This window comes from Pleurodeles waltl, chromosome 6 (genome assembly GCF_031143425.1).
Source record: "Pleurodeles waltl isolate 20211129_DDA chromosome 6, aPleWal1.hap1.20221129, whole genome shotgun sequence".
Lineage (NCBI taxonomy): Eukaryota > Metazoa > Chordata > Amphibia > Caudata > Salamandridae > Pleurodeles > Pleurodeles waltl.
Genome location: NC_090445.1, coordinates 1662776319 through 1662804096, shown reverse-complemented (window position 1 = coordinate 1662804096; position 27778 = coordinate 1662776319). Strand labels below are relative to the sequence as shown.

The 27778-nt window shown below is 44.3% G+C and overlaps 1 protein-coding gene across 3 annotated transcripts in view; it reads left to right on the top strand.

The window, feature by feature from the left end:
• Positions 1 to 9913, top strand: part of GPSM1 (G protein signaling modulator 1) — a 581170-nt gene extending 571257 nt beyond the window's left edge. For all 3 annotated transcript variants that reach the window (XM_069241618.1, XM_069241617.1, XM_069241619.1), the window contains exons 13-14: positions 4005 to 4213; positions 5814 to 9913. In XM_069241618.1, the coding sequence (XP_069097719.1) occupies positions 4005 to 4213; positions 5814 to 6038 (434 nt within the window). In that variant the 3' untranslated portion in view covers positions 6039 to 9913. The remainder of the gene's footprint in view (positions 1 to 4004; positions 4214 to 5813) is intronic.
• Positions 9914 to 27778: the final 17865 nt, after the last annotated feature.

Here is a 27778-nt window from a genome sequence, read left to right as displayed (position 1 = left end):
ATATTTGGTTGTTACACTGGCACAACAAAAGCGGTGAAATATTTGCCCTGACACAGTTACCATTTGAAAAAATTACAAAATAATGACATAATACTATCACAAAACGTGCTGCATTACGGTGCATAATTTGGCTTTTCTTGGCTCATTATGTAATTTAAATTCCGCGGATGCATAAATCAGTGAACCCACCCTATATCATCAAGGTTGATTTTGTGAACAGTCAGCAAGAGTATTTCGAAACCCAGGGCCATGATCCATGTCAGATTTTCAGGATATCTACTAAGGATCTTATTCACATATGATGAATTTAAAGGTAAAATATTTAGGGTGCGAATGGATATCCTGAACTCTGGAAACATAGATCTGGCCCACCTGGACATACGGTGGACTTTCCTGGCTTAGAGGAGAAACCTGTCTATGTAAAAAAAAAAAAAAATGTTTTTTAACTTTTATGCTAGGTTTGTATACAAAGGTGGCTTATCCCACCTCCCATGGGTTGGGGCACTAATTGAGGGAGAAAGGTAGACAGCCTCAACTCAACTTCCCTGGGACCTTCCTTGAGCGGGAGTGTAAATTTGGACCCTCAGGCCTGACATGCCTTGTGAGTGGTCCACAGCATCTTGGGGGCCGTGCACAGCTTCACTGAAAGACAACGTAGAATCCCAGAGCAAGCATTAAATGAAGTGTAACTCCAGGCCCATGACCAGTTTTGCCTTTAAAGATGCTGCTACTGTTGTGATGAATGAATGAGTGAATCTGGTGGCAGGTCACAGGTAAGGGTCAATATTAGCAGACCTGCCATGTCACACAGTGCTAACATGGATAATATGGTTTAAGCACTCTTCATATGGTGGAAAGACATTATCACATGGTGAGCTCTAAAGAGATATGGATAGTGTGCTTAATTTGAGCCATTGGTTTCCAGTGCTCAGCACCCACACTTAATGTCAACACCAGCACTTATGACAGTCCGCCACATGGTGGTGCTGTTTGTCTAATTTAGAGTTGATCATAACAGCAGTTTATTAGTTCAACACACATTAAAATGACTTATACCTGCCACTGAAGCCATTCCTATAGCTTTGGTAGTCAGGAATAGTCTGGGTTGCCACACTTGTAGGATGTGGGTGATTAGTAGTTGTGTTGGTGCTGTAATGGGCAGCACCGGCAGGGGAAATGGGTGGTGCAAGCTACTGTGAACTGCTGATGAGGGCCCTTGAATTATGTTTTTTTGCAAATTAAGCACAGACCGGAAACCCCTACAGGGTTGCTTTCCAGCTCGTGTGTGGAGTCTCTGCTTGGTCATAATGAAGCAAGGATTTTACAGGCTCCCAAGGTGCGTGAGGCGGCCCACACACATTTGTTTCTGTTGGTAGCTGATGTAGGTGCAGTTGCTCAACTGCTCAGGCAATTCGCGGCTCCAAACCCAGGACCTGTCTCTAGGGCCACAACTAGAACCCGCCTCCAGACCCTCCTCTTCCTCCCATTTGGAATCACATTGTCAGACCCGCCAACCATGAAAAGTTTTTCATCATGTTTTTATTTCCACTCTTCATATTACGTCAATAACAGAACCTCAGTCTTGGAGCCATTTGGGCACAACCCTCTTCTTGCCATTTGTGTCTGTGGGTTAGCCCATCTAAGGTTTCTGTGGGGTGTTTAGATCTTCTTCCTAGCCCAAGCAGAGTTTGCATTTCATCTGTGTACATTGCTTAACATTGTTTGCACTCCATCTTTTTAATATTTCTTCGCTTGGCTCAGCGGTAGTTAGTTCTAAAGTTGTCCCCCTACTCTGAAATGACGGCCCATGCACAAGCTTCCTGTTGGCAGTCCCACACCTGACAATGAGGGAAGTTGGAGCATCAAATGCTTCATTTGAGGACTTTGGGTTAACGGGTTGAGGTAACCGACACATGCCCGATTGGAAAACCAAACATCCTCAAACTTTGAAGTGTTGATTTAGACCCCAAATAATCTAAACTTAAATGGCTCTGGTTTCCACATTTTTCGCAGTTCCATAAGCCATTTTGTCGTGTGCGAAGTAGGTGTTTAGCAGTCGCACATCTTAATTTTGAGTCGAAATAACTTCTTAAAGAGAGAGATTATCGAAGCACTCCTGTTTGCACAGGACATTCATCCTTGTATGAAAGATCTAGCTCAGTGATTTGTGTCTTGGAATTCTTATGAAAATAAGGAAAATCATTTTCTTTTTTTGTATACAATTTATATTCGTTTACACTTTGTATTTTGCACTATGAATGATGTGCATTTTTATATGATTTTGTGGAGTACACCTGAAATAAAATATTAGAACCCAATCTCATCTGGTAAAAGTACACTAATGGCCTGATTTATAGCTTGGCGTAGAGAAGCCCGGTGATGAAGCATGCCACGATTAGTTGGTGAGGACATTTTTAATCACCCAGCATTTTTTCCCTCCAAGGCGGAGCTCTCATTTTGTTGGTGAGCATCAGCCATTTCCTCCGTGTCCTATTTTGTGCATGATGGTCTGAGTATTTAGGGAGGCTGGATAAGGAGTTGTACCTTGCTCCCCTCTTTGGTGTGTTTGCGTAGAGCGTACTACACCACAAATGTGGCATGGTGCCTTGTCCATCAAACTGTTGGTGTGCCCTGCATATTTGGAGTACAGTGGACTGTCAGGTTTCCAACTACGGCCCCCACAGGCTGAACCGTCAAACTGCGCACTGACCGCCTGATGGGGCAGGGACCCTCCTTGTAAGAACACCAGACCACTCCCCATACTTACAGCTGATGGTAATGGGTCTTTTTTTCTGTTCAGTACTGCCAGGTAAAACAAGTTAGTCCAAACAGAAATAAATGCTATTGACCCTTATACCCTGGGAGAAAGCTTACAGAATGTCGAGCTCATTGTAGTTTGTTTTTGAAAAACAAAAAAAGTTGGTGGGCGGCTGCTTGAAACATGTCGGTCGCTCACCAAACCTTTCACGCAGTCACAAGAGCAGCCTTGTTGATCCTGATGTCATAGTATGGCAGACAGTAATACATGATGTGGCAGACATATTGTCCTCCACCACTGTGACAGACAGCAATTGTCCCTCCAAACAATAACTCAGACCTGAAATCTCCAGGCAAGTGATGTCCTCCTCAGAGACATATGATGTAAGAGAGTGGTGATCAAGTTACAGTGATCGTGATTTCTCAAGTGAATATCTCAAACATTCCCAATGCCCTCTGCACCTAAGGTCAACATTTCCTTTTGGCACATTTCATGTTTCAGTTCTTTAGGGAAAAACTATAATTGGTTATGTGCAAATCCTGAGATCCGAGTAACCTATTTCAAGACGTGGGACCCTTGCATCAGTGCTTAATTTCAGCCTTGAGTTTCCAGTAAGGGGCACCTGCACTTAGTTTTGGGGGCAGGCACTTATTTTTCTGCATCAGGCATTTACTGCAAGCAAAAGACACATGGGAAAGACAGAGGAAGAGAAAAACTAGAAAGCGTGACAATGGGAGAAAGCAGCAAGAGTGAGCTCAAGGGGCAAGGAGTGGCTGTAAATGGATTGAAGAGGCCCGAGATGGCTTCAGGATTACTTTGCCTCAGTATTCTGTGCTTGCATATTTAATTGCAGCAGCTGTGTCAGAAGAGAGCTTTGGGCACCAGCATGTTTTTATTTACAAATTAAGCACTGTCATGTGTACATGTGTATTCTACAATCTTAGATTACATTTGCACGGGATGACCGCTGGATTCAGGTTAGTCGTGACCAAGCAAGAGTTAAAGGTATATTCCAAGTCAGCAAAAATATTTTACTTTAGTTATTGTTGTCACTATAATGGGAACCCAGTAACTCTTTGACTTATGTAGATTTAACATTATAGAGAGTTTTCAGCTTTCATCAATTATTGTTTTATGAAGTCTAATTGGAATAGGACATATGGGCTGCCATATTATATATACTAGGTCTGAAATGAATCACTGATGAAGGTTCACATAATGTCTCCTCCTCTCATCTTTTGTTCAGCTCCCTCTGCCTTGCTGGCATCACCACAGACAGAAGAGTTCTTTGACATGATTGCCAGTTCCCAAAGCCGGCGCCTCGACGACCAGCGAGCGAGTGTCGGGAACCTACCTGGGCTTCGGATAACGCAGAACAACATGGGTCATTTGATGGTTGACGGAGACCCCCAAGAGCCCGGGGACGAGTTCTTCAACATGCTCATGAAGTGTCAGGTATGAAGGCAGGTCTATGGCTTAAGACCAACACTTTGATGAGATGGGATGCCGCAGGGAGAACCATCTCAAAAGGGATTTTATGGGGGTGAACGAAGATGAAGCTGAGGGTGCTTGAATCGTGGTGAATTGAGCATAGATCCGCCGCCTTGGCTATAGAGTTATGAACAGTTTTCCTTTAAACTAGTGCATTTAGCAAAGTTTCCTGTTTTCGCACTTAAAACACTTTACTAAATTTCCCTCTTTAAGATTGCCTTTGCCTTATAAAGTTTATGCACATTGTGAGGTAATTTTCACCATATTGTAAAAATAATTTCTACTCTAACCATCTAACAAAGAAAAACGTATATCAGTTTGTCATTTGCAAGGTTACCTTTTACAAACGTTTTCTCCATGATGGCACAAGGAAGCAGGTTTTTCCCTGTGTGTTTCTGTCGTGACATAAAATCCGATTTTCATGCAAATGAGGTAAAGCATTAAACTTCACAAGTTCATATTTCCTGTTTCCGGCAGTGAAGATTGAGGGAGACATAAATATGAGATGGTGGCCATGAGAGGAGGGCAGGAGCATTTGCACGGAGAGAATGTGTCAGGTCCTATCACAGGGCTGTGGCATGTGAAAGTTGACAGTATATGACGTGGCAAGGGAACTTAAGCTACAATGAGATAGTCGCAAAAAGAACAGATGATGGATGGAATCCTGAACAATGCAAACATTCACACCCAATCACAAAGATCTGGGTTTAATCCATTGGTTTATTTGCCCACCATTCCACCCAAGGGACCTGATTCTTGTGCTGCACTGCCAGTGCGCTTACAACACTATTTTTTTTTTCAGATTGGACAAACTCTTAATCCCATCTCCCCCAGTATCAAAAGACTTAGACTACAGCTTTCTACAGCTTGCACTATTCATGGCCTGCTCACTCTCCCCCTGGTCCGGAAGGTGCATTGTGTATCACGGATTACGTATCGTAACTCAATTTCTGTTGTGAATATTGATGTTGCAAGGTCTCCCATGTACTGCTCCGTACACAATGAGAATAGATATTTAGGAACATATTTACAAGAAAGTGGCGCTTCAGTTCTGATGCGCCACATTTCTTGCATCCCCCTGCACCCCCCATAACGACATCATGGTTGCGCCGTCTTTACAGTACAGTGCACCATGGCCCTCGTTACCACGGCATCGTCTAGATTTATCACGCTAATGTGCACTAGTGCAGCAAAGCACAGGGAGGCCCATAGGCTCATACAGGAGCGTCACTTTGACGCTTTCCCTGAGCAGGCATTAAAATGATGGGAAAAACGGAGCAGTGAAATCTTGTAAATTTCACTGCGCCATTTTTTCGGGCCTCCCTGCTTGGGAACGCCCGCTTGCATACATTATGCCTGACCCAGGCATAACGTGGCACAAGGGGTTGCAAAGTGGCGCAATGCATGCATTGCAGCATTTTGTAAATATGGAGCAGGGGAATGGCCACCTTAACACCACCTTAACGTAAAAAAAATTACGCTAGGGCGGCACTAGGGGCTCATAAATCTGCCTGTTAGTATATTATTACAAAGCAACATTCACTTATGTCTTTGTCTTTTACAGTCTGCTCGAATAGACGACCAGCGCTGCGCCCCTCCAGATGCCGTCCCACGCGGGCCCACCATGCCCGACGAAGACTTCTTCAGCCTCATCCAGCGAGTTCAGGCCAAGCGTATGGACGAGCAGCGGGTCGACCTCCAGACCAACCAAGACGAGGTCGAGGAAGGTGAAGGAAATGACGACGTACAGGACCAATCAGAAAAGCCGAGGCGGCCGAGCTGCAGCTAAGACATGGGTTCGAGGGGGGCCTCCAAGCCTCAGTGCCAACAAACCAACATGTCACCCGCTCATAGAGCAAGGCTGCTGTCAAACATTTTAAAACAAGGAACATGTGGAAAACACAGTGAGAAATATGATAATAAAGAAAATCTTGCCATCCAGGCACAGACTTGTGTTGCAAGCTAATGACAGCTAAAGGAACAGGTACTAAATCTGGCTGATTCAAGTTTTAGGGACAACTAAACTGCCAGGCTCTTTTTATAATCAGCTTTTATAGGGGAAGATGTTTAAGTTCCAATAGCACCTGGAGCGAACCCAGGGCTGCACAATTATCCTGAAGTGCAGGGCGGAGGACAGAACACCAGCCAAACCATGCACAGCTCAGTCAATGCACTGCCACAGACATGGAAGAAATACTCATCTCTTGAAAGGGGTGGAAGGATCGGTCCTGTCTGCAGGAGGGGTCCTGCAGGCTACACATGGCACAGAGCCACTAGGCCAATATATTGCCCGGCGATTCAGCAACCACACAATAGCATTTGTTACAAAGCTTTGAGCCCCGAACCATCCGTGCTGCGGATCCGGGCTCATGCCCAGAGACTTTAAAACCAGGGGCAGGTAACGTGGTGTCTGCTGCAGAAGGCTAATGAAATTGCAAAGAGAGTGAAACATGCTGACCAGCACCAGCCGAGTGTTTGGCGCATCTGCAGTCCGAGTCTAAAAAAAACCGATCCTGAGCAAAGCGGCCGAGGGAGAGGATGTTAAAATGCATCAACCCCTTTGGGGTCACCGACTTTATGCAGGGATCACTTCACTTTGAAGCAGATTGCACGGATGCTGTCATACTCGCTGTTCCGCCAAGATGAGAACTATACCGAAATGAGCAGTTGTTTTCAGAAATTGTGGGAGCTCCTTCGTCTGCCGTTGAATGCAAATATCCTAAAACATTCGTGCAGTGAGCGGGCAACCCTTCGACGCAGATTGGCTGTGAGTTTTGGTTGGATTGCTGCAACCAGACTGATTCCTAGATGCTGGCGGCGGAGGCACTCAAGGACTCCATATTTGAACTAATGCTGCCCTCTAGTGGAATGTTAACGCCCGAGCAAGTATTTACAACGTTCTGCATTTCTGTGCCACGTTTAATATCACGGTTCTTTTTAATATCTAATTAGATGAAGTCATCTGTTTTCTTTGGGGGTCACTTTTCTGAAATAGATATTGCACATGGACGATTTTCGAGAGGAGAGTGTCCTGGAAACCAAACAAGCCTGCATCGTCGTGGAAGAGTGGGTGTTGAATGAGTGAACAAGCATTGTGCAGTTGCCAGACAGTTAATGAATGAATGAGTTGGTCGGATAGCGAGCGCGTAGAGGCTGTCACAGCTTGCGATACCATTAGACATACGTAGTCTCAGTACGTTAATATTTGACCACCACCTCGTCGCATTTGCAGCTAAAGTTTTCACACAGAGGTGGCCATTTCAACAGCTGTTCACTTTCACGCAGCAAGGGCACCTGGGCCACCCAGTTATCTCAGAGCAGGATATTTCTGCTGTACAGTGAAAACACTTCCCTTCAGAATAGTGGTCTTCAAACGTCTACAAACTTTTTTCATGCCAATCCTTCTCGTACAGTAATGTAGGACTCCCTCTTTTACCTACCCCCCCCCCCCCCTTACAATTAATGCCTAAAGATTGTAGCGCAGGATTGGGGCATTTCCCCTGAGGAAAGTACACAAAGGTTGATACTCGTCACTTTTCATTTTATCCCAGTAAACGTGTATCATGTAAACGTTTGACAAAATACATCTCAATCACAATCTTTGACATATCTAACCTTCAGTATTCCTTCTATCCAGAGCTCTGTGGCCCCAGGAAAGCTTTTTTTGTATCCACTCGCCCCCAAGCCATGGGGAAAGGAAGGTTGCAATACAGATCGACCAACCCTACTTTAAAATAACCTTATTACCAGTAACACATTGGGGGTCATTCTGACTTTGGCATATGGTTTACACTGTCTGCCGAAGTCCCGACGAGCAGGTTGCCGCTAGTGAAGCCGACCCGCTGGCCCTATTACGAGCTCCCTGCTGGGTCAGCGGGCTGAAACAGAGTTTCCACCCGCCGTCCCAGCGGGAAATGGCCTACAGCATTGTCACCGGCAACAATGCTGTAGTGCCTAGGGTGCACCAGCACCCGTCGCAAAGTTCACTGTCTGCAAAGCAGACATTGAGCTTTGTGACGGGGCTGGCCAGGGGGGCCCCTGCACTGCCTATGCCAATGGCTTTGCAGGGGCCCAGTGGGGCACCCTATACCCCGTCTCCGCCAGCCTTTACATGGCGGTGCTACTGCTGTGTAAATGTTGGCGGAGAGAGGGGTCATAATCCCCAGGGGCGGCGCTGATTGCAGCGCTGCCCTGGCAGATTAGGACTGCCAGACCCTCCTGTGGAGGAGAAGTGGCGGTGCTGGTGGTCTGACCGTGGCACGACCGCTGCGGTGATAATGTGGCAGTCCGACCGCCGCAGGGGTCAGACCGCCACCGTGACCCATTGTGTTGTGGTGGGAGTAGAAGAGAAAATGTTACTCAGGGATTGGGTGGAAATTTAAACACCGTACAAAATGATAACAAGAGAGTGTTAATTTTCACATAGAAGCTTAATTCTACCATGTAACTCATTTCTCACTGCTCGTTCGAGCAGATGAGAGACTGGGGCACAGGGAGATAAACGGATGTGCCCATGGTTACACAGCTGCTCAATCAGAGAAAATCACGAGAATAATCCAGGTCTCATGGAACTGCTGGCTGATGTTTGTCTACAAGCTGATGCCAATTTGGTTCAGCAACAAAATAAAGGGGCCAATAAAGTTGTTGTTTGGAGGCAACAACATTGTACATGTCTTTGGTGTATTCAGGTTGCATTTACATGGTTCAGTGATATGACAATGCACTTCCATATTTACAAAATAGGGGCATGATATAGAGTTCTGTGGACAGGATATTATTTCACAAAATCAACAGTGTATCCTGCACATCAAACTCTTGGGACCAGATTTAAGAAAAGTGGCACTGCACCCGTTAGCACCCCCACTTATGCCAACATGTGTGTGCCGTATCTAAGATACGGTGGACCATGGCAGTAGTTGATGCTAATTCAGCAAAGCCCATTGAGGCCCATTGTAAACAATAGCATGCCTCCTTTCAATGCCTGCTCTGAGCAGGCGTTAAAAGTGCTGAAAGAAATGACCCAAATAAATCTCTGAGATTCAGTAGCGGCTCGGAGCGAGCAGAAGGGGCAGTGCACAGGGGAGGTAAATACATTTAAAAAAAAAAAAAATAACACTGACCTCCCTCACCGCACAGCCCCGCTCCATCTGCTCCTCTGCTGGCTGCAGACCAATCCTGACGCTCCTCAGAGCAACATCAGGATTGGCTGGGAGCGCCTAGCCAGGGCGCTCCCAGGCAGACCGGGAGCCTGTGCGGACTCTCTCCAGCCCGGCAACTGTGTTCATGGGCTGCAGAGAGCCTACTGCGAATGTGTGTTTGGTCGACCGAGACGGCCGGCCAAACATACATGCGCACTGAGAGGGAGTGCTGTGCACTCCCCCTCAGTGCTCATCACTCCCACTGCCTTGCCCCTTTTACCAAAAAACAATAATAAACACAGTTTGTGTGAAAAGTTTGCAGCTGTCACTGTGATCGGGGGGGATGCTCCTCCTCCCTTGCTTAGATTTTTTGGCCCCCCCTAACGGGGGAATGCCCTTTTTGCATACATTATGCATGGCACAGGCATGATATAGCGTATAGGGTTACAAAGTAGCACAATGCATGCATTGTGCCACTTTGTAAATTTGGCGCTGCGGTTTTGGCCTCGTTGGGCCACATTAGAGTAAAAAAAAAAAATGACACTGAAGTGGTGCAAGGAGGCGCTAGGGGCTCTTAATTCTGCCCCTTGGTCTTATTTAAAGATGGGCAGACTGTAATATTTGTGTCAATGAAGCTGTCGTTAACTCTGCCAAAAGACAGTTCAACAGAGTAAGGGCCAACTGGGAAAGGGCATTACACTGCCTGACCTTTTTAGGGTGGATGATGTAATGTCCTTTTTTTCTGTCCATTCCCACCAGGAAAAAACAGCGAGGAACAAAATACAAGAATAATGACCTCACAACCTGGGAGAAAACTCCCCCGCACTTTGGGAGTTTGTTTTTAAAAAAAACAAGAAAAGATAAAAGTTTGGTGCATGGCTGGAAAAAACGAAGCTGGCAAATACCAGACCTTTAACTTGAAAGGAACTGCTGTGACAGCAGTTTCCTTCAAGGTACAGAAATGACCACTGGGCTGGGGTCATCTTTAAATTTGATGGACAATAGTCCATCAAGATAGTGGAGGGAATGTCCCCCTCCACCTTGACGGATGGAGTACCATCCATCAAAGCGGTGGCACCATGCAAAATGATGGGGCCCACCTGCAGAATGTGATGAGGGGCCCCTGAGTCTCCCATATCTCACAGATGTTCATTGGCCTTCAGTTAATGGGGCCCCCTTGAAGGGTTGTGGGTCCCCTGGAGGGGTGCCCCACCGTGCGCGGCACGGACTGCAGGAGCTTCTGTTACACCTCTTCATGGTCAAAATCTAACTCTGGCCCAAAGAATCCTTTCAAGATTTGTTGATTTAAATTCAAGATGTCCCAGCTTGTTAACTTACTTTAGTGTTTCTCACTTATAATGCACACCAGTATGGAGCCCAGTTTTGAGGTGCAGAAACAACACAAAAACAAAAGTTAAACAATAAACAAAAGTTACAATCACAAAACTGTAAACAAATCAGCGCAAGGCAGCATAGCTAGTTATAATTTAGACAAAAGGCAAGGACCAGGGCCTAGCCATTAATGCCCAAGGTGCACCGAAAGTTATTGCAGGAAAATCTGTATTAGTGTCACTTTAAAGGGTGACAAATCAGAGACCATCACGGAGTTCTTTGGAAGTTCATTCCTCAGCTCGGCTTCTCCCATGTCAAGTAAATTGCCCCCAAAATCTTTTAATCACCATTGAGGCATTGGTAGAACAGATGAGTCTCAATGTTTGATTGGAAAAAAGGAAACAGAGGAACAAGTCTGCAGAGGGAATCATTTCTCTGCATGTTCCTGCCAGTCACTCATTCCAACCCCAAAGCCTTAATGTACAGAGAAAGGAAACATCAGCCAGATGTGTGGTGGTGAGTGGGAGGCTCTCCAGTGTTGACAAAAGATCTGAAGGGGACAGTCTCAGTGGAACCTCAAGAACCTCTGTAAGTCAGATCCGTATGTCAGAGCTCTGCACCCATGAAAGGAAGTGCATGCTGGGGTTCTAAGTGTTATATTATGTTGAATTATCCACGCTACTCATCGAAATCCTACCATTTCAAAGATGGTCCTGCGCTAAAAGTGTATCCTTACCGACAACAAGGCTGTCAAACACAATCTTATTATGAAAATAGTGAATACCTTGTACGTTGAGACTCTTACAAAGTGATTAAATGGCCGAGCTCTTTACACTCGTCAACCACACTTTCTGTGCTCTGTAATGCTTTCTGGTGACTTTCCACACACTTCAGGGAAGGTTGAGTGAATCCAAGGAATGATCTATTAACAGCACAGATTCAATGAGTGGTGTGTTACAGTTGACCTGTTGAAGATCCCCGTCTTCTCACAAAATGTACATGTATCTCAGTTTTGAACTAAAATCAGGGATGTGTCCAAAGTTGATCCGTGAGGCCTCCACGCATGCCAGATTTTCAGTATAACCCCACACTAGCAAATGATTCTGCTGATGAACCCTTTCAGAAAATGACTCCTTCTCTCACATAGGTTGGCCCTACGATAGCGGTTAATGATTTCATCAAATGTATATTAGTCGGGGTGACTGCCTCTGGGGCTGCCAGATTATCTATTGCTGCTCGAGAGTGGTCACTGGAGTAGGAAACACAACCATGTTTCCCTCAAACTGGAATATTTGCTCTATCTGCTCATTCTCCGGGCAGGCGTCTTTCATTCAAAGTGCATCACCCAGAAAAGCATACTTTGTGGTCCCCTATCTTTTATGAAAGGTTAACTTGTAGCATATAGCCCGGCCAAAGTTTTCGCTCAGATGGCAATTTTCTGTTGCACGTCTGATGTTCTTCTCACACAGGACAAGGGAGTCACTGAGCTTCATTCTCTTAAGACGTGAATGTCCTTGCCCTACCACGAAGGCTCTAACATGCTCAAATTTAGGAAGTAACTTAAGAAGTTGTTCTTGAGTTATGGTTCTAGTCAGATTATACTCAATAAGTGCTCAAACCCATGGTTTATAGAGCATTTCGCCTAAAAAATGTAATTATATAAAACAAAATATATTGTTACTTAATGTTGTCTGTTCAAGCAGAGCTTATAAAAATAAACCACACGTGCTGGTGTTCCCTGAAGGATGGCGCCTTAGACAGCTGCCTAAAACACCTTTTGGGTTGGTCCAGCCTAGTGTGAGCCAAGAGTACGTATGTATTGCAAGTAGGACAGGGCAACAATGTACAGACTGGAACCTGGACTTTCACCTCTCAAAACAGTGCTCAAAATGCTGTCAACTTGAATGTATTAGTAGCTTATTTATTTTCAATGTGCATTTGTTGAAGTTATTGATGGCATAAAGTTCAACCCAAAAGGTACTGTCTGTACACATAGCCAGGTGTAATTGTAAAGTATACAACCTTTTTTGGGGGTGAGGGAGGGTGGAGAGGCATAATTTGTGCTAAATAAAAAACATATTTTATGCTCAAATCTTCAGTCTCCGTCTTGCCTTTTTCATGCATGTCCTTGAATTTCCTTGTTAAACCAAAGCTCCACCTCCAGCGCTAGTGATATGCTCTTCAAGGCCAAAAAAAACATTAATGTAACCAACATTTTGAAGTCAGTTTGTGAATTTTTCAGTTTTGATTTCACAGATGTTTACAAAAGTGAAATGGGTCATCACAGAAACTTTCAACAGATACAGTGGGGTAAAAAAAACGTACATTTTCATGATGCCTGTCACAGGAGGGACTGGGGGGGGGGACGAGAAGAAACAGAATGAGAAATATTGGGAATTGACAGAATAGGGACCTCAAGTTCCACACCTAACGTGTAATTTTTAGACTGTGAGCATAAATATAGTTTTTTTTTTTTAAATCTACTGTTATTTAAGTTCACACGTACAGCCGCCAGGTGTGTATTTAATCTAAAACTGGTGTTTCCTGATTTCAATTTCCCAATGAAGCTTGTATTGTTAATTCACTGATCCGTCCGAAATTGTATTTTTATGCAGTGGTTACTTTTCCATGGTCTCAGAATCAGCTAATGGACCCATCCTAAGCCTTTACTGATTCATGAATGCATACGTGCTCAAGCCTTCACTTGGTAATGTTGGTTACACCTGAATGTCTGGGGTCAAGGAGACCCAGAGCCTAGGACCTAGCACTACAAAGTTGTGTTCTCCTTTCCATTTTAGTAAGAAACATGGAAAACAAACTCAGATTGTATCACAACACAAGAGACTTAAAGGAGCAAGTGTTTTTTTCTGTGAATATAGTGGGGTTTATTTTTAAACATTTGTACTTTGGGCATACCTGACCATGAAAGGTTGCATCTGAACATAGATCATCAGTAAACAAAAAAAAATCAATAATTCTTTCAAGGGGAGAAAATTGAAAAGCTGAAATTAAATTCTTATGTCTGTAAATTCAATATGATCCACATACAGACGACATCCATTGTAGTCTTTCAAGCCTTCAGGAAATGCTGGTCAAACTTCCTGATGTTTAAAAATAGGTGAGCAGTCAACTTCTAAACCCCCAGTCAGTGGCAGGGGAGACTTGGGGAGACTCCTGTGGCTGCATCTGCGTTGTCTAATTAAGCACGGATCAATGAACCCATAGTTGTCTGGTCCTGGGAATGATCAATAAAACAAACTTGCTTAGTTTGATATAGGCTGAAAAATGCCACGCTCACTCCTGAACTAATGTGTCTCAAAACCAAGTTCAGCATTCTAGATTACTGACAAAGGTACAGACATAAAGAACTAACCTCCTCCTGCTTCCACACACTCTGCACTCTAAAAAAAAAAAAAATCCTTCAAATGGATTCTCCCAGAGACCAGGAAGACAGTCACCCATGCACTCATCAGTAGCAGACTAGACTTCGGTAACGCCCTCTACACCGGCACCACACCTTAAACTCAAACGCAAACTCCAGAGAATCCAGAACACAGCCGCGCGCCTCGTCCTTGGCCTCCCCCGCCACAAACGAATCTCACCACACCTCAAATCTCTTCACTGGCTCCCCGTAGACAAGATAATCACTTTCAAGATACTCATCCACGCACACAAATCCCTCCACAACACCAGCCCGACCTACCTCAACGAAAGAGTGAACTTCCACACTACCATCCGCAACCTCCGATCAGTCGATCTCGCTTAGCTCGACTAGCTACAGTCCCCCTCATCCATCAAACCACCACAGGAGGCAGGGCCTTCTCCTACCTCGCCCCCACAACCTGGAACTCCCTCCCCACCAACCTCCGCAAAACCAAAGACCTCCTACTCTTCAGAAAAAACCTCAAGACATGGCTGTGTGAACAGTAACCCCCCCCCCCCCCAACTAGCGCCTTGAGACCCTCACGGGTGAGTAGCGCGCTCTATACATTTTTAGATTGATTGATTGATTGAACTATTCTGGAGGTTGGGAGAGTAAATTGTACAATCGTAACGTTTCTGGAATTGACCCTCCCAGCAGAACGTCCTTCTTTGACGCAGGCTGCCACTACCTCCACCCCCGTCAAGAGCCTCCAGGCTCCTCCTTGGGCTCTTTTGCACAGAAGATAAATCTGTGTCACCCGCGTAGGACTGAGGACCTAGCTCTAAGTATTTGACATAAAGGTCTGAAGAAGGGTGATCTATGTGAGACACAGCTGCTAGCAGGAGGCCATCTGATTTAAATTCAATACTCTGTACCGATGGAGAGTCCTATGGTAGGAACACCTCTACAGTGGCGTGGATTTTGCCAGTAGTTTCCTAGCTGATGATGAATCCTTAAATGGAGAATTTACCTCTTCCTCACTGAACTGTAGGGTTTTCTGCAGCTACTGAACTCTAAACCTGGTCCTATTTCCCCTCATACCAGGGATCCGAAAACCTCTTAAAGCAATCCTATACTAAAGGGTTTAGGCACAGATTTAATAAAGCTTTGCCACGGCACTAGTCTGATGCATGCTATTCTCTCTCCAGAGCAATATGGGTTTTGCCCTGGAAGGTGACCTTTTCACAGTGCAAAACATTCTTTGTCCCACTTTGCGTTCAGGGGACATTACTAGGGTGGATCAACAAAAACAGCCATAGGTTTTAACACTAAGACTGACCAACTAAAAGAGCCAGACTGGGCTTTGCATCAAAATATAACTGCTACTTGAAGCAGGCACAAGCAAGGGCAAATGTGTTAATGTTTGAAAAAAGAACAACGCATTGCATGTGCGCTGAAGTGCACAGCAAATGTCCACTGCAAATAGAGCAGGAATGCTTCTAGTACAAATCCTATGATAGATAGATAGACATACAGCCTGGAGCCAGTAGGTTGGTTGCAGTGGGATCTGATGCAGCGAAGCAGAGCGAGGAACGGGGAGCAGCATTTGTGGCAATTGGGCAAAGGGGCTGTGGACCGCTTAACTGCCATGCCATTCACTCCTTACCACACCGCACTCTGGCACTGCCTGCCCCTCTGTCCCCGTTGTCCTGGGAGATGGACATCACAGGGGAGGACTACGCAAGAAGATTCATGGGCTGTGGGTTGCCCCGGCCTGGGTCCGTGGAGGAGGGTGGAAAGGGGGTTACTGCCCGGTCCCTATGCTGTGAGCACTGTCTCTCCCTGATTGATGAATCGAGTCAGCGAAGGAGACACTCATCCTGCCTCCAAGATCCTAGCCCCATGCTCCTAAGTGGGAATCCCTGGCTAATATCTCCTGCACTTGCTTTGCGATCACTTGGAGTACCCTCCAGAGGAGAAGAGGTGAGCAGAGGAAGGGGTTCTTTGGCTGTAGTCCCCCTGGCTAGGACGGTTGCATTCCTGGCAGTGGAGGCAGCCACATTTAGTACGCAGTGCAGCTTGTTGCCCCGCACCCACTTTTAATTTAAACTAATTTCCACCCTCTTACACCCACTTGAGTTGTGCAGTTGCCAGAAAGGAATTTGGGAAAAGGGGCAGCAGTCTAATCTTCAGAAGCGGGGTATTGCTCAGCTCTCTGTAAGGAAGTGCCTTCAGCAAAGGCTGGAGGCTGATATCTATAGACTCAACTTTTGGTAGGAACCATGCCGGTGCCCCGGTCTGCAGAATTCTAAAACTCGCCTGCAAAGGAATTTTCAGGCCGTTGCGGTGCTCCTGAGGTTCATGGAGGTGACGAGTGACATCAGAGGGCAGGATAAGATGCCCTCAGGGTGGTTTACTGACCAAGATCTTATGTTATAAAAGGTCCCAGGGAAACATTTTAGTCTCGGCGTGGAAGGGCAAAAGCCAAATTTGTACTCTCTGGGGAAAAAGAGAAGGCATTTCTGGTGGATTCTAAAACTAATATGACCTCCTGTGAGGGATCAAATGGGGCTATGCGGCTTGAAGACCCTAGCAGGTCAAGTTCCAAGGGAGTTGTTTCAACAGTTATTCTTCGGGAGATGGACAGGGTATCTACATTGTCCCATGTGTCCCCTTGGACGTGGCAGCCAGGCCTTCTACTCTTCATCTGGAGAGTCAGCTTCAAAGAATAGATACTGGGTCTCGGGTTGAGAATTTTATATTGCCAGACCTGGCTATGGACTTATGTAGGAGATATGGGCCACAAAATAAGGATCATAATGTGCAGACTGCGGTGTTTCCTCCTCAGCTGCAGCCCGTGGTGTCTCCTCCTTGGCAATTGTCTACAGGCTTTCAACTCTTCATTAGTACTCCTTCAAATCATCCATTGTTGTATTCCCATCTATCTGTGACACCAGACTTGGATGTATGTGATAATCTACCTTGTCATCCCCAGATCAAGAAGTAAAGGTTTCTGCATCGCTTCTTAGTCTAGAAATAGTTCTTTCCTCAATCTTAAACTTGTTGGAAAGATTTGCAGGAGGGACTGATTGTATCTTTGACACAGTGATGGCAATACTGAAAGAACTGACCAGTGGTAAGGGATCTAATCATAGTCGTCACCCTCTATTGAAGTGGCACCAACGTCATCTAGCATGGCTGGGAATAAAGACAATCATCTCAGTATTGACTTTGGCTTTCAGGCATGAAACTAGCAGTGTAAAGAACTGCCCATAAATGTCTGGCCTGCCTAAAGTCCAGCTGTCTACATAAGATTTATGTTTGATAATATACCTGCCGGGAGGGGCTCAGGTGGAAAACCCCATGTGTGGAGCAGGAAGTATTTCCAATCTTTAATTCTCATTCCAGGGTGGATATAGGTGTCGGTGAGACATGTTCACCTGAGCCAAAGCCTATGGGCAAGAATCAAAAACAGAGAAGGTAAAAAAAAAAAAAAACACCATAAAATTTTGCAAAGGGGCCGGATGAAACTTCGATTTAGAGAGGAGGTTAATATTCCACAATGGCCATAAAGGTCAGAAGGGCAAATGAGAAATTGTCAATCTGGCCCTTTGGAAGTGGGTGCACTCTCTGGTCTCTGGAGCCCCTCACTCGAGCAGATAGAAGAGGTGACAGTAGTCGAGGATTGCACGGCCCAACCTCCTTGTGTTAAATCGCCACTGAACCCAATGGCAACAATGTTTGTGGATCCAGGCAAGAAGAAGGGCTTGCCTGAGCGGCCTCATCTAGAAGGGAAAGGTCCCAGGCGGTGTAATGTGGACACTTACATGTTAGACTTTATTCCTCTTTTTGATGTGGACTTAATTTAGAAAAGATCCTCTTTGCTAAAATGCTTATTGGAGACACAATCTTTGAGGTTAATCCAAAGTAGTGATATTAATATCGTATCTCTGTTGGACTTAGGGTCTGGTTCTAAAAGAAGGGTGTCCTTTTACTCTAATACGATTTTACAAAATTCTGAATTGCTACAATGTAGCAGCATTCATGTCATCCCAATATTAGAGGGGAAGGGGAGACACACTGATGGTTTGGACTCCTACCAGAATGGTGAGGGGGTTAGTGGGCGTGCACCTCTTCTGCCTCTGCTCCACAATAGTGGGTCTTTTTGTGACCAGCAGAGGTTCTAGAGAGGAATGGTAGACAGGTGTCACTGAGGGAACCTTCAAACTCCTCCACTCGAGTCCTACATGTTGGAGCACATACTTGGAACTGGTTACTAGGTGTTCTAAATGGTGCATGTTCAGCGACTCGCTCGCTGCAATTACATCACTAGCAGTGAGCTTAAGGTTGTCTCCTGGAATGCAGCTGGAATAAGGAAAGGCAGGGACATATTGTATGTTTTGAATTCCCTAAAGGCAGATGCGCTTTGTCTCCAGGAATCATGGTGTGATTGGGAGCTCTTGTGTGAAGATTGCTTTGCATTGTAATGCTAGGCCCTCTAGGAGGGGCCATGCAAAGGGGGGAGTGGCATGCCTGTTGACCAATAGGCTAAAATGGAAGTACGAATGCTATAGAGACCCCAGTAATCTGTTTATGGCTGTAACTTTGTTCAGCTCAGGAGAGGAGTTGGGTGGTGCACCCCTCTTTTTGGTAAATGACTATATTCCCCCAGATGCCACCTATGATGCACTCCTACCTAAGGTTTTTTCCTTCACTAATAAATCTTTTGATAGGGAGTGGGCTCACTACGTATTTCTGGTAGAGGATCTAAACTGCAAAGTATCCAACTACACCCTGCACCAACTTTGTCACGATGAAAAAGAGGAAGCATTGCAAATTCCCCCGTGTGTCTTTCCCCCAAAGACCAGAACGGACAAGAGAGGGAAGCTCCTTCTTGAGCAACTGAAAAGTAATGATTGTATTATAGCTAATGGGAAACTTCCATCGGATTCCCCGGTGCTGTTTACATATAAATCTCCAAGGGGAGGGGCAATATTGGATTATGTGGTGGTACGCTGCACTGTGTTTTTTGTTGGGCAGTCTAAAGGTATTGGATACTGCTTTTAGTGACCATAGTCTGTTGCTTTTCTCCTTGGACTTGCAAGTGCCACCCACCAGTTCATGGGGTTCGAAGGGTCCACATCTATATTTTATTAAAAAAACAGGGAGGACACTGTGGGAGAACAGGAGGATTGTGGGTTTAAAAAAACAAATTAGAAGCCACGTTTGGAAACCTTGAAGTCTGGGTGGGAAATAAATTGGACATTTTTTTATGAAGCAGCTGCTAGTTGGCACTAGCCACAAAACTATTGAGGGTAAGTTTAAGGTGGTACCCCAGCCACTCCTCCAATTGAATAGGTAAATCAATGCCCTAGTTAGGAAACTATATAGGGTATACTCCCTAGAAAGAAACACCAGAGTGTCTCTATTGAAAAGGAGAAGGAGGCGTCTGAAGGCACGTATCAAAAGAGAGGCTTGTGGCAGACTCCGCATTAGTATAAGAGAAGCGGCAGCAAAGGGCCAGACAAGGCGATTCTGGTCACTAGTCGCAGGAGGATGTGGGTCAGGAGTCAGATCTTGACTCGCGGTCATTGGCTTGGCTGGATTGACTTTGTTCGGGTCTTCATGCTGTTAGAGGGGCAGAGCTGGAGCAGCCTGTGGCAGTAGTGGGTACCCGCGTGTATGATCCTCCACCTGAGAAAGAGTCAGTAGAGGAATGTGCAGCTCGGCCGCCAAGGCGCCAGATGAAATTCCAATTTCGGCAATAAAACAAGATGCACTTAGTTGGAGTAAAATACCATACCTGGTTTTAAAAAGTTGTTATGAAACTAGAAAAATCCCACCTTCCTGGACGGGAAGTATTATAGTTCCATTATACAAGAAGGGTGATCCAAAGTGTCCAGGAAACTACCGTCAGATCGCCCTTTTAGATGCAGTGCGCAAAGTGTTTTCGAAATGTTTAGTAACCCAGATAAGCGAGTGGGCAGAGAAAAACAAAATTATTCCTACTGAGCAAACTGGGTTTAAGAGAAAGCATGGAACTATTGATAAAACAGCGGCCCTACAGGTGATTAACGAAAAATATGTCTTCGTGACAGGAGGAATGACTTATGCGGCCTACATAGACTTCTCCACAGTGTTTGATAAAGTGTATCACACCTTGCTGTGGAGAAAGCTTTCTAAACTGGGCATGCCATGCACTCTGTTAGATCTAGTTATCTCCCTACTCTCTTGCATCTGGTTCAGAGTACTTTTAGGGGGTGACAGAAGCCTTTTTCAAGAAATATCCTCTCCAAACGGGCTAAAACAAGGGTATCTGTTAGCCCAGTTACTCTATAAAGATTTCAGTCCTACCTGCCATCTTACTCAGAGTGAGGGATGGGTGGAAAATCAATAGTTTACGCTCTTTATGCGGGCAACATAATAATTTTGGATATCACCCCGAAAGGGTTAAATAGTCGTCTGCGGGCATTGCAACAGTTCACAGAGTCCCACTATCTAAGGATTAACATTTCTAAAAGTAAGATCATGTGCTTTCATGGGTATAAGAAACCTCAATATGGTAATTTTACTTGGTTTCTGGGAGCGCAAAAGTAAAAAATTGTGAAATCGTACAACTTTCTGGGGAAGATAGTGTGTGGGAACCTAAGCGATAAGGCCTATATAGAAAACAACATGAGCAAGGCCCAGTCTCAAGCCAAAGGCTTGGGCGCTCTATTTAGGGTGACCGATAGGAGACACTTTATGCATCTTCTAGAGGCTTATCAAGCAAAAATTCCAGCCTCTTTGCTCTACGGATTGAAGCAGATTGAAGTAACCAAATGGGGGGGTTCCTGGATAGGATGGAAGGACGGGTTATCAGAAATCTATCTTCTATTAACTCAACAACCCCAGTGGCAGGCTTAAGGCTGGAAATTGGTTTAATAAGTGTGTTTGTGCAAGGTCTGGCGGGGGTGGTAGGCTGGGTTGCCAGCTTAGCGAGGAGCAAATATGAGACCTTAAGGTCTCTAACAAAGAAAGACATTTTGGTTGGTAACAAGGAAGAGTACACAGTTGTAGAAAATTTTCTTATGCCATTGATATGTTACAATTAGATTACAATATTGTATTCACTCTTTCACTGCCACGATTAAAAGCCAAACTAAAGCCGGCCACTTGGTACTTAAGCTTTCGTTTATACAGGGAGGCCTGCTTAAAAAGAAGGGGCTTTCCGTTTATACTAGATTCTATAATATTTCAAAAATGTGCAACCGCACCTCACCTGGAATATGCCGCATGGGGTGAGACGATCCCACTTAATGCCCATTTGGCCTAATGGTATGGTATCCCACCTGTATCTAATCTCTGTCGAAACGGCCTCCAAGGCTTGAACCATGTTCTCTTTGTTTGTGCTGTTTTGCTGCTATAGCTTCATAAATGGCTGAGACTTAAATGTCTTCAATTATCTATAATCTCTGTATCAGTGGTACTACAGTCACTTTGGCCCAGATTTATACTTTTTCACCCAAAACTGCGTTAGCGCAGTTTTGCGTGAAGTATAGCTCCAGCTAGCGCCATTCCAAGATGCCGGCCGGGTGCCATATTTATGGAATGACGCTAGCCGGCCCTAATGCCCTGTTAGCGTCCTTGTAAAGGATGCAAACAGGGTGGGGGAGGCGTAGGGGAAACCATTTTCTGGTGCATAACCCCCATGGACATGGCTCCTGTCTTAGTAAAGACAGGAGCCATGCCCACCACCCCAATGGCCATGCCCATGGGACGAATGGCCCCTGGGCATGGCCATTGGGGCCAGCGCCATGTAGGGGGCCCCAAGTCAGGGCCACCAGGCATAATATATATATATATACATACTTACCGGGACTTACCTGGGATGGGTCCCCCATCCTGTGGTGTCCCTCTGGTGTGGGTGGGGCACCTGTGGGCTCTTTCAATGGTCTCTGACCATGGAAATATGCCTACAGGTCCCCTAATGCCTGCCCATACCCAAGCGTTAAATAATGGCTCTAAGCAAGCTTAGCGCCATTATTTAAGGCCCCCATCCCGCGTGCTGGATTTTAGCACGGGGGATAAATATGGTGCTAAGGCCATATCGTCCTCTTCTGGACGGGAACGCCTACCTTGCATCTCATTGACACAAGGTAGGTTTTCACGTCCAAAAAATGACGTTAACTCCATTACTTTGGCGCTAGAAGTGTCTAGCGCCAAAGTATAAATATGGAATTAGGTATCCGCTGAATTAGCGTAAAAAAAATGACGCTAATTCAGCGGAAACGGAGTATAAATATGGGCCGATGTTAGCTTTATCGTATTTATAGTAGTGTGACTTGCACATTGTTCTGGTTTTCATTGTTCTCTGAGGAATATGACGATTATGCGTCTTTTTAGGTCTTTGGAATGTGTATTTTTGCATTGGGTTTATGTGGATCTCCTTTGGTGCTCCGGATCATAAATAAAATAAACTGAACCGAAAACTGCAAATCCTATGCTAGACAGCGCACACTCGCCTCTGCATCATTGTGCATGTCTGTGCATTGGCTTCGTGCGATGCAGCCTTGTTTGAGCACCAGTGCAGGGGATGGCGGCAGCAGCAGTCAATCGGGGCATATTTTATTCAAACCTAGTTTCTTTGAAGTGAACCATTTATACCACGTTTTTCCAATCCAGTAGGTCGAAGATTCTTTTGAAGTGTAATTCATACAAATATTCAAGCCTTTCAGAACGTGTGCTTTTAATGGCAACTAATGGAGATGTTTGCCCAGTGCACTCTAAACTGTTGAAAGTGATAACCGGCACACTGGCCAATGCTGCGGTTGTGTGTACTGGACCAACCTTACATTTTGTAATTCTACATTTAAATAAATCTTCCCCCATTCTGATTTTTGAGCAAATGTGACTAATAGGTCGAAGGATATTGTATTTCTTGAACAAAGCCTATCAGTCTAATGAGTCTGGCATTGAATAGTTACCCTTTTTCACCACATGCCTAAATTCAAATGCTTGCTAATTACAGCTAAGTCACACACAGCTAACCTTGACTTGGGACTTAGAAAGAGCACATGTTTACAATTAAAACAGGAAAATAACTGTAGTTCCTATTTCCACTTTTTTCCATTTCTATCCAGGTAAATCCGTAGGAATTGCACAATATTTAAAAAAAAACTGGCAAATACAATCAGGCTCCTTTTTTAAAAGCAATTGCACAATATGGGCTTTGCCACCGCTTGCCACATTTGGCAGCTGCTAAAAAAAAAAAAATCTAAATGGCCACCAAGGCATATTTCGTGGCGGCCATCTTTGAAAGGTGTTTTCTGTGAGGAAATACCATTCCAATATGCAAGTGGCTTTTTCTCAAAGAAAACACATTGCAAGAATATCGGCAGTGCATGCCTGTGCATCCCAAACGGCCACAGCAATTTGGGAATGAAAGAGGACTTTATTTTACTGTTCAAAGATGGCTAAAGGCCATTTTTATATGGTAATTAAAAAAATATCTGTACAAAAATTAAAACAAACGAACGGCCTTAAAGCAGTCCAGACCTGCAAAGTCCACTGCAAAAATGTAGATTTAAAAAATTGATTGGGAAAGAGAGAGGGCAGCTGAGCTGTGGGAGGAGAGAGATAGAAGCAAGTAGCTCAGTAGCGGTGTGCCACTGTCAGGCCCTCCCCAGAAGTGTTTTTGTATTTAATGTAATTTACTAGGGAGGGTAGCAGAGCAAAGGATAAACAGGTGTGCTCGGGAAGTGAAGCTAGAAGAAAGCACCCCAGCAGCAGTGTGGAGCTATTGGTCCTTCTCTAAAGAAAATGTTTATAAAGAAAACTTAGTAAATAAAACTTGAAGCATTAAGAGGAGGGGGCGGTGCGCAATAGGGGAGATAACATAGAGAGAGATGCTCTTCCATGGAGTGCTAAAATTCAAAGAAATAAAAAAAAACATTGATGTCAGCAATGGAAGGGCACGTGACACAAACAAAACATGTTAAAGATGAATGGGACGAAAGCCGCTGAATAAGAAGCAGAAAAATGAGATAGACAAGAAAGCCATTCAATCAATAGCATTGGGCGTACCCCAAACCCACCACCTGCATATATCTTAATGTATTGGAGATCTAAAACGTAATCAGCTAGGAAGTACCTGTCGCCTACATATATTCTTATCATAGTATTTCCGCACACCAACACTATTCCCATAAATCACCTCCAAAAACCAGCTCTAAATTTATGTACATTTGAAGACATGGCGTGTGGACATTAAAGCATAGCTTCATAGAAATGCTACTGGGTTGAAACGTAAATGGACTAACATTTCAGTGGGACCTTTAAAGGTATAACTCTTCTCTTTTTCTAGGGGACCGACTATAACACATTATAAAGCTTGCGACAGAGTACCTTCTCTGCCAAACTGAAGGTCTGCCTGCTTGATTTACACTTAGGGGGGCCTTAAGTGTATCAGTGAGAAAGCCTACTCCAGCTCAGTCGCTGACATACTGCCCCAGTGGCCCGATGGAGTAACGGCCGTCGGAGGTCTGGTCCTTCGACCACCCATCCAATTTAGAGTTGGTGGTCGTAAGACCAGATTTTACTCTCTTACTGCCATGAAAAACCTGATGGTAAAATGTTTAAATCACCCCTACACTATGGAAGAAACCTGCTATGATGTGGGGATCATTAGTTATTGTTTAAACAAAATCCTGCCTTAGCATTTTGTTTTCGAAGAAACAAAAAGAAGTTAAAAGTTGGGTGTCTGTCATTATTGCCAGAGACGTCCGTTAAACTTTTAACTCATTGACAGAAACAGCTGTGACAGCAGTTCCTGTCAATGACTAAAGTTGCCCGCAGGGCCAATGGACAACTCCACGTATTGAGTAATGGTACTCCGTCAGGGCGACAGAGTATTTTACTCCATCGCCCTGACAGCGTAAATACCATATTCCGATCTTTAAATTAGGCCCTCAGGTATATATTAAACAAGTAGAGGACAACTTCGGAGCTCATCGTCTGAGTTTACAAATATTTTTTCAAAATGATGTCTTAACTTTCGACCTTGTTTCTACATCCAAACCCTGCTTGTCTACAGGTCACTATTAAGCTATTCAGCAGTTGCATACCAGTTCTGAATTCACCGAACTGCTTTTCCTGGCCCTGGGTGACCTCTCAGATCTGGAGGTACTCCTAAGTTTACTCTGTTCTGGCAGAGCTGTGCTCAAAGGAAAGATCAGGTCAGTGACCAGTGGGGAGATCCAATCACAACGTTCGGGTGGGCTTAGTATTGGCGTCAATCTGTGTCTCTTGAGTGGGTTGCTGTCTCCCCTAGTGATCATTACACTATAAAGTCTCTTTTTAGCAATTTATTTCCAGCATTATTCCATAAAGTACTTCATAGTGCAGTAATTAAAAAATAAAAGGATTCTCAGTTAATTTGACAGTAATGTTGGTATAGTGTTTAAAAGCAAATCTACCACATTTTCTGTAATTTAGGTACCAAAAGGTACTGTGGCATCAAGGAATCCTGTGACACATTGCTCTTTTCAGTCAGCAAACTCACAGAGGAAACTATATTTTTAGTAGTGTTGACTAAATAGTCAGAGTAAACAATTGTACTGTACTGCTTTCTTTCACGTTGTGCCTTGTTTCCATGCAATGTCTTAGAGTCTAAACTGCATTAATATGAACTTGATGACTGGTGTATTAGAGTGGCATTACCCTGCTAAGGACATTGGCAGAACACTACAGGGTCATCAACCATACCCTTCGCCGTACATCGAATTCCTCTGAGTTCTCATCACTGATTGAATTCTTACTGACAGTACAGACTACAATTAACAATGAAGCCACTAGGAGCCACCATGAAGAATGAGTAAATCTCTGCCCTCAACATTGGAGAAATCTCAGGTGGTGGCGGAAACTTCCCTGCTTACCGAACTATTCGAAATCTAGGCAGTGAAAGACAACACTAAATACATCAAAACTATGATGTCCATCTTCAGAAGGCAGAAAGCACACTTAACAAAGAACAAGTCCACTCTGGAAGTCAAAATCAAGGAATGATGCAGTGGTTCTTCTTAAACACGTTATAAACATGCTTCTGGCATTTAGAAAAATAGTTCTCGATCTCAAAAACCAAAATAGATTGCACAACATTCTATTTGCGGACTCAAGGAGGGCATAGAGGGTGGTGAAAACTATTCACTCTTATAGGGGTTCAACCCTTAATTGCTTAACTTTAAATGTGCAACACATTTTCAAATATACAAAGCAAATTATGTTCCATCAAGGGCTGAACCCACGTAACAGAGTGCAGCACAACTCACCCACAAGTTACTCGTCTATAACTCTGCAAATCTATCCTCATTAGTGCCTACGGTGGAAACATTTTGATCCATCAGAATTTTATTAATCAGATAATCAAAGTAAGGTTAACCTTCGGACCACTGAAATCCCACCTCAATGTTCTCCAGCCAATGTTTTTGGAGTTCTGGTTACAGATTGTGCTCCTATCTTGTTTCTGAAATATCTCTCCCAAAACTGAGTAGAAGAGCGTCAATTAGTGCAAAGACACCCTTACATCAAGTGAAGGGACAAAAAAGTCCAGATTGAATCAAGTAAGGCCTGTGGCATTATTCTTTTACAAGAGGCCACATAACTAATAGGAAGTTATTGTTGCCAAACATCTGTCCCTCGAATGTAATTTTTTCTTCAGACAAAGGTAATAATAATGAAGTTTCAATCTTATTTAATAAACTAATCACTACAAAAGTAGACCCAAATTTACATGCCTGTTGGTGGGAGCAGATATTAAGCCCACAAACTCTGGATATTGCAACTTTGTTGGCCAACAGCTCCTGTGCTTTAGGGATCCCTTTCAACAACTGAATAGAGTACTCTGTCCCAATTAGTTGTTGGTGGCAACCCAAAGTTTACATTAATTTCCACTGGACCCTTCAAAAACCCACTGAGGTAAATGCTACCTTCTTGTTGTGACACCAGGAGGCCAATTCACAAAAGCATTTATGAGAATGGGAAGCAGCACCACAGGGTACTCTTGTACGTAGTTTTACATGCATTTGTGAATCGGCCCCAAAATGTCCAACTCCTTATTAGTAAAAGTGCAAAAAGAGCCCTTTCTATTTGTACTCATGTTGTATGAATGTTCCTTGATTACACCCATTTTATTCCCTTTGTAGATGTTTTGGGGTCTATTCACAAAGGCATGTTAGAGTATGTAAATGAGTGGTACAGGAGTAATACTCCAAAAGGGCTTTGTGAATAGGCCCCTATAAGTCATACTGAGGCTAGATTGTCTGATAGTTTCCTGAGACTTGGTGTAACTTATCTCAGCTACAAGGATTGAACTTTTTGGAATCTCAGATCACACTATGGTACACGTGCCTGTTGCCACTGATTGTTTTTAAAAGCCTGGTTCTAGATGATGAATCAAAGCAATCATTGTCTTATCTTGGTTCAACAAATGGAAGGCGGAGATTACAATTGAACACTTTATCAAAGAAAAGTTAATTGAAGATACCTTATGCTCAACTAAATGGGACACTTCCGAAGCTGATAGGATCTCAATAATGCTACGTCAGTAAGAGGGTCAATCTCCAGAATAGTTCAATTAGAAAAAATGGGATTTCTGACACTTTCACATTTCCTCTCATACTCATTGTTCTTTTAAGTGCTTACAAAGAATGTGATATG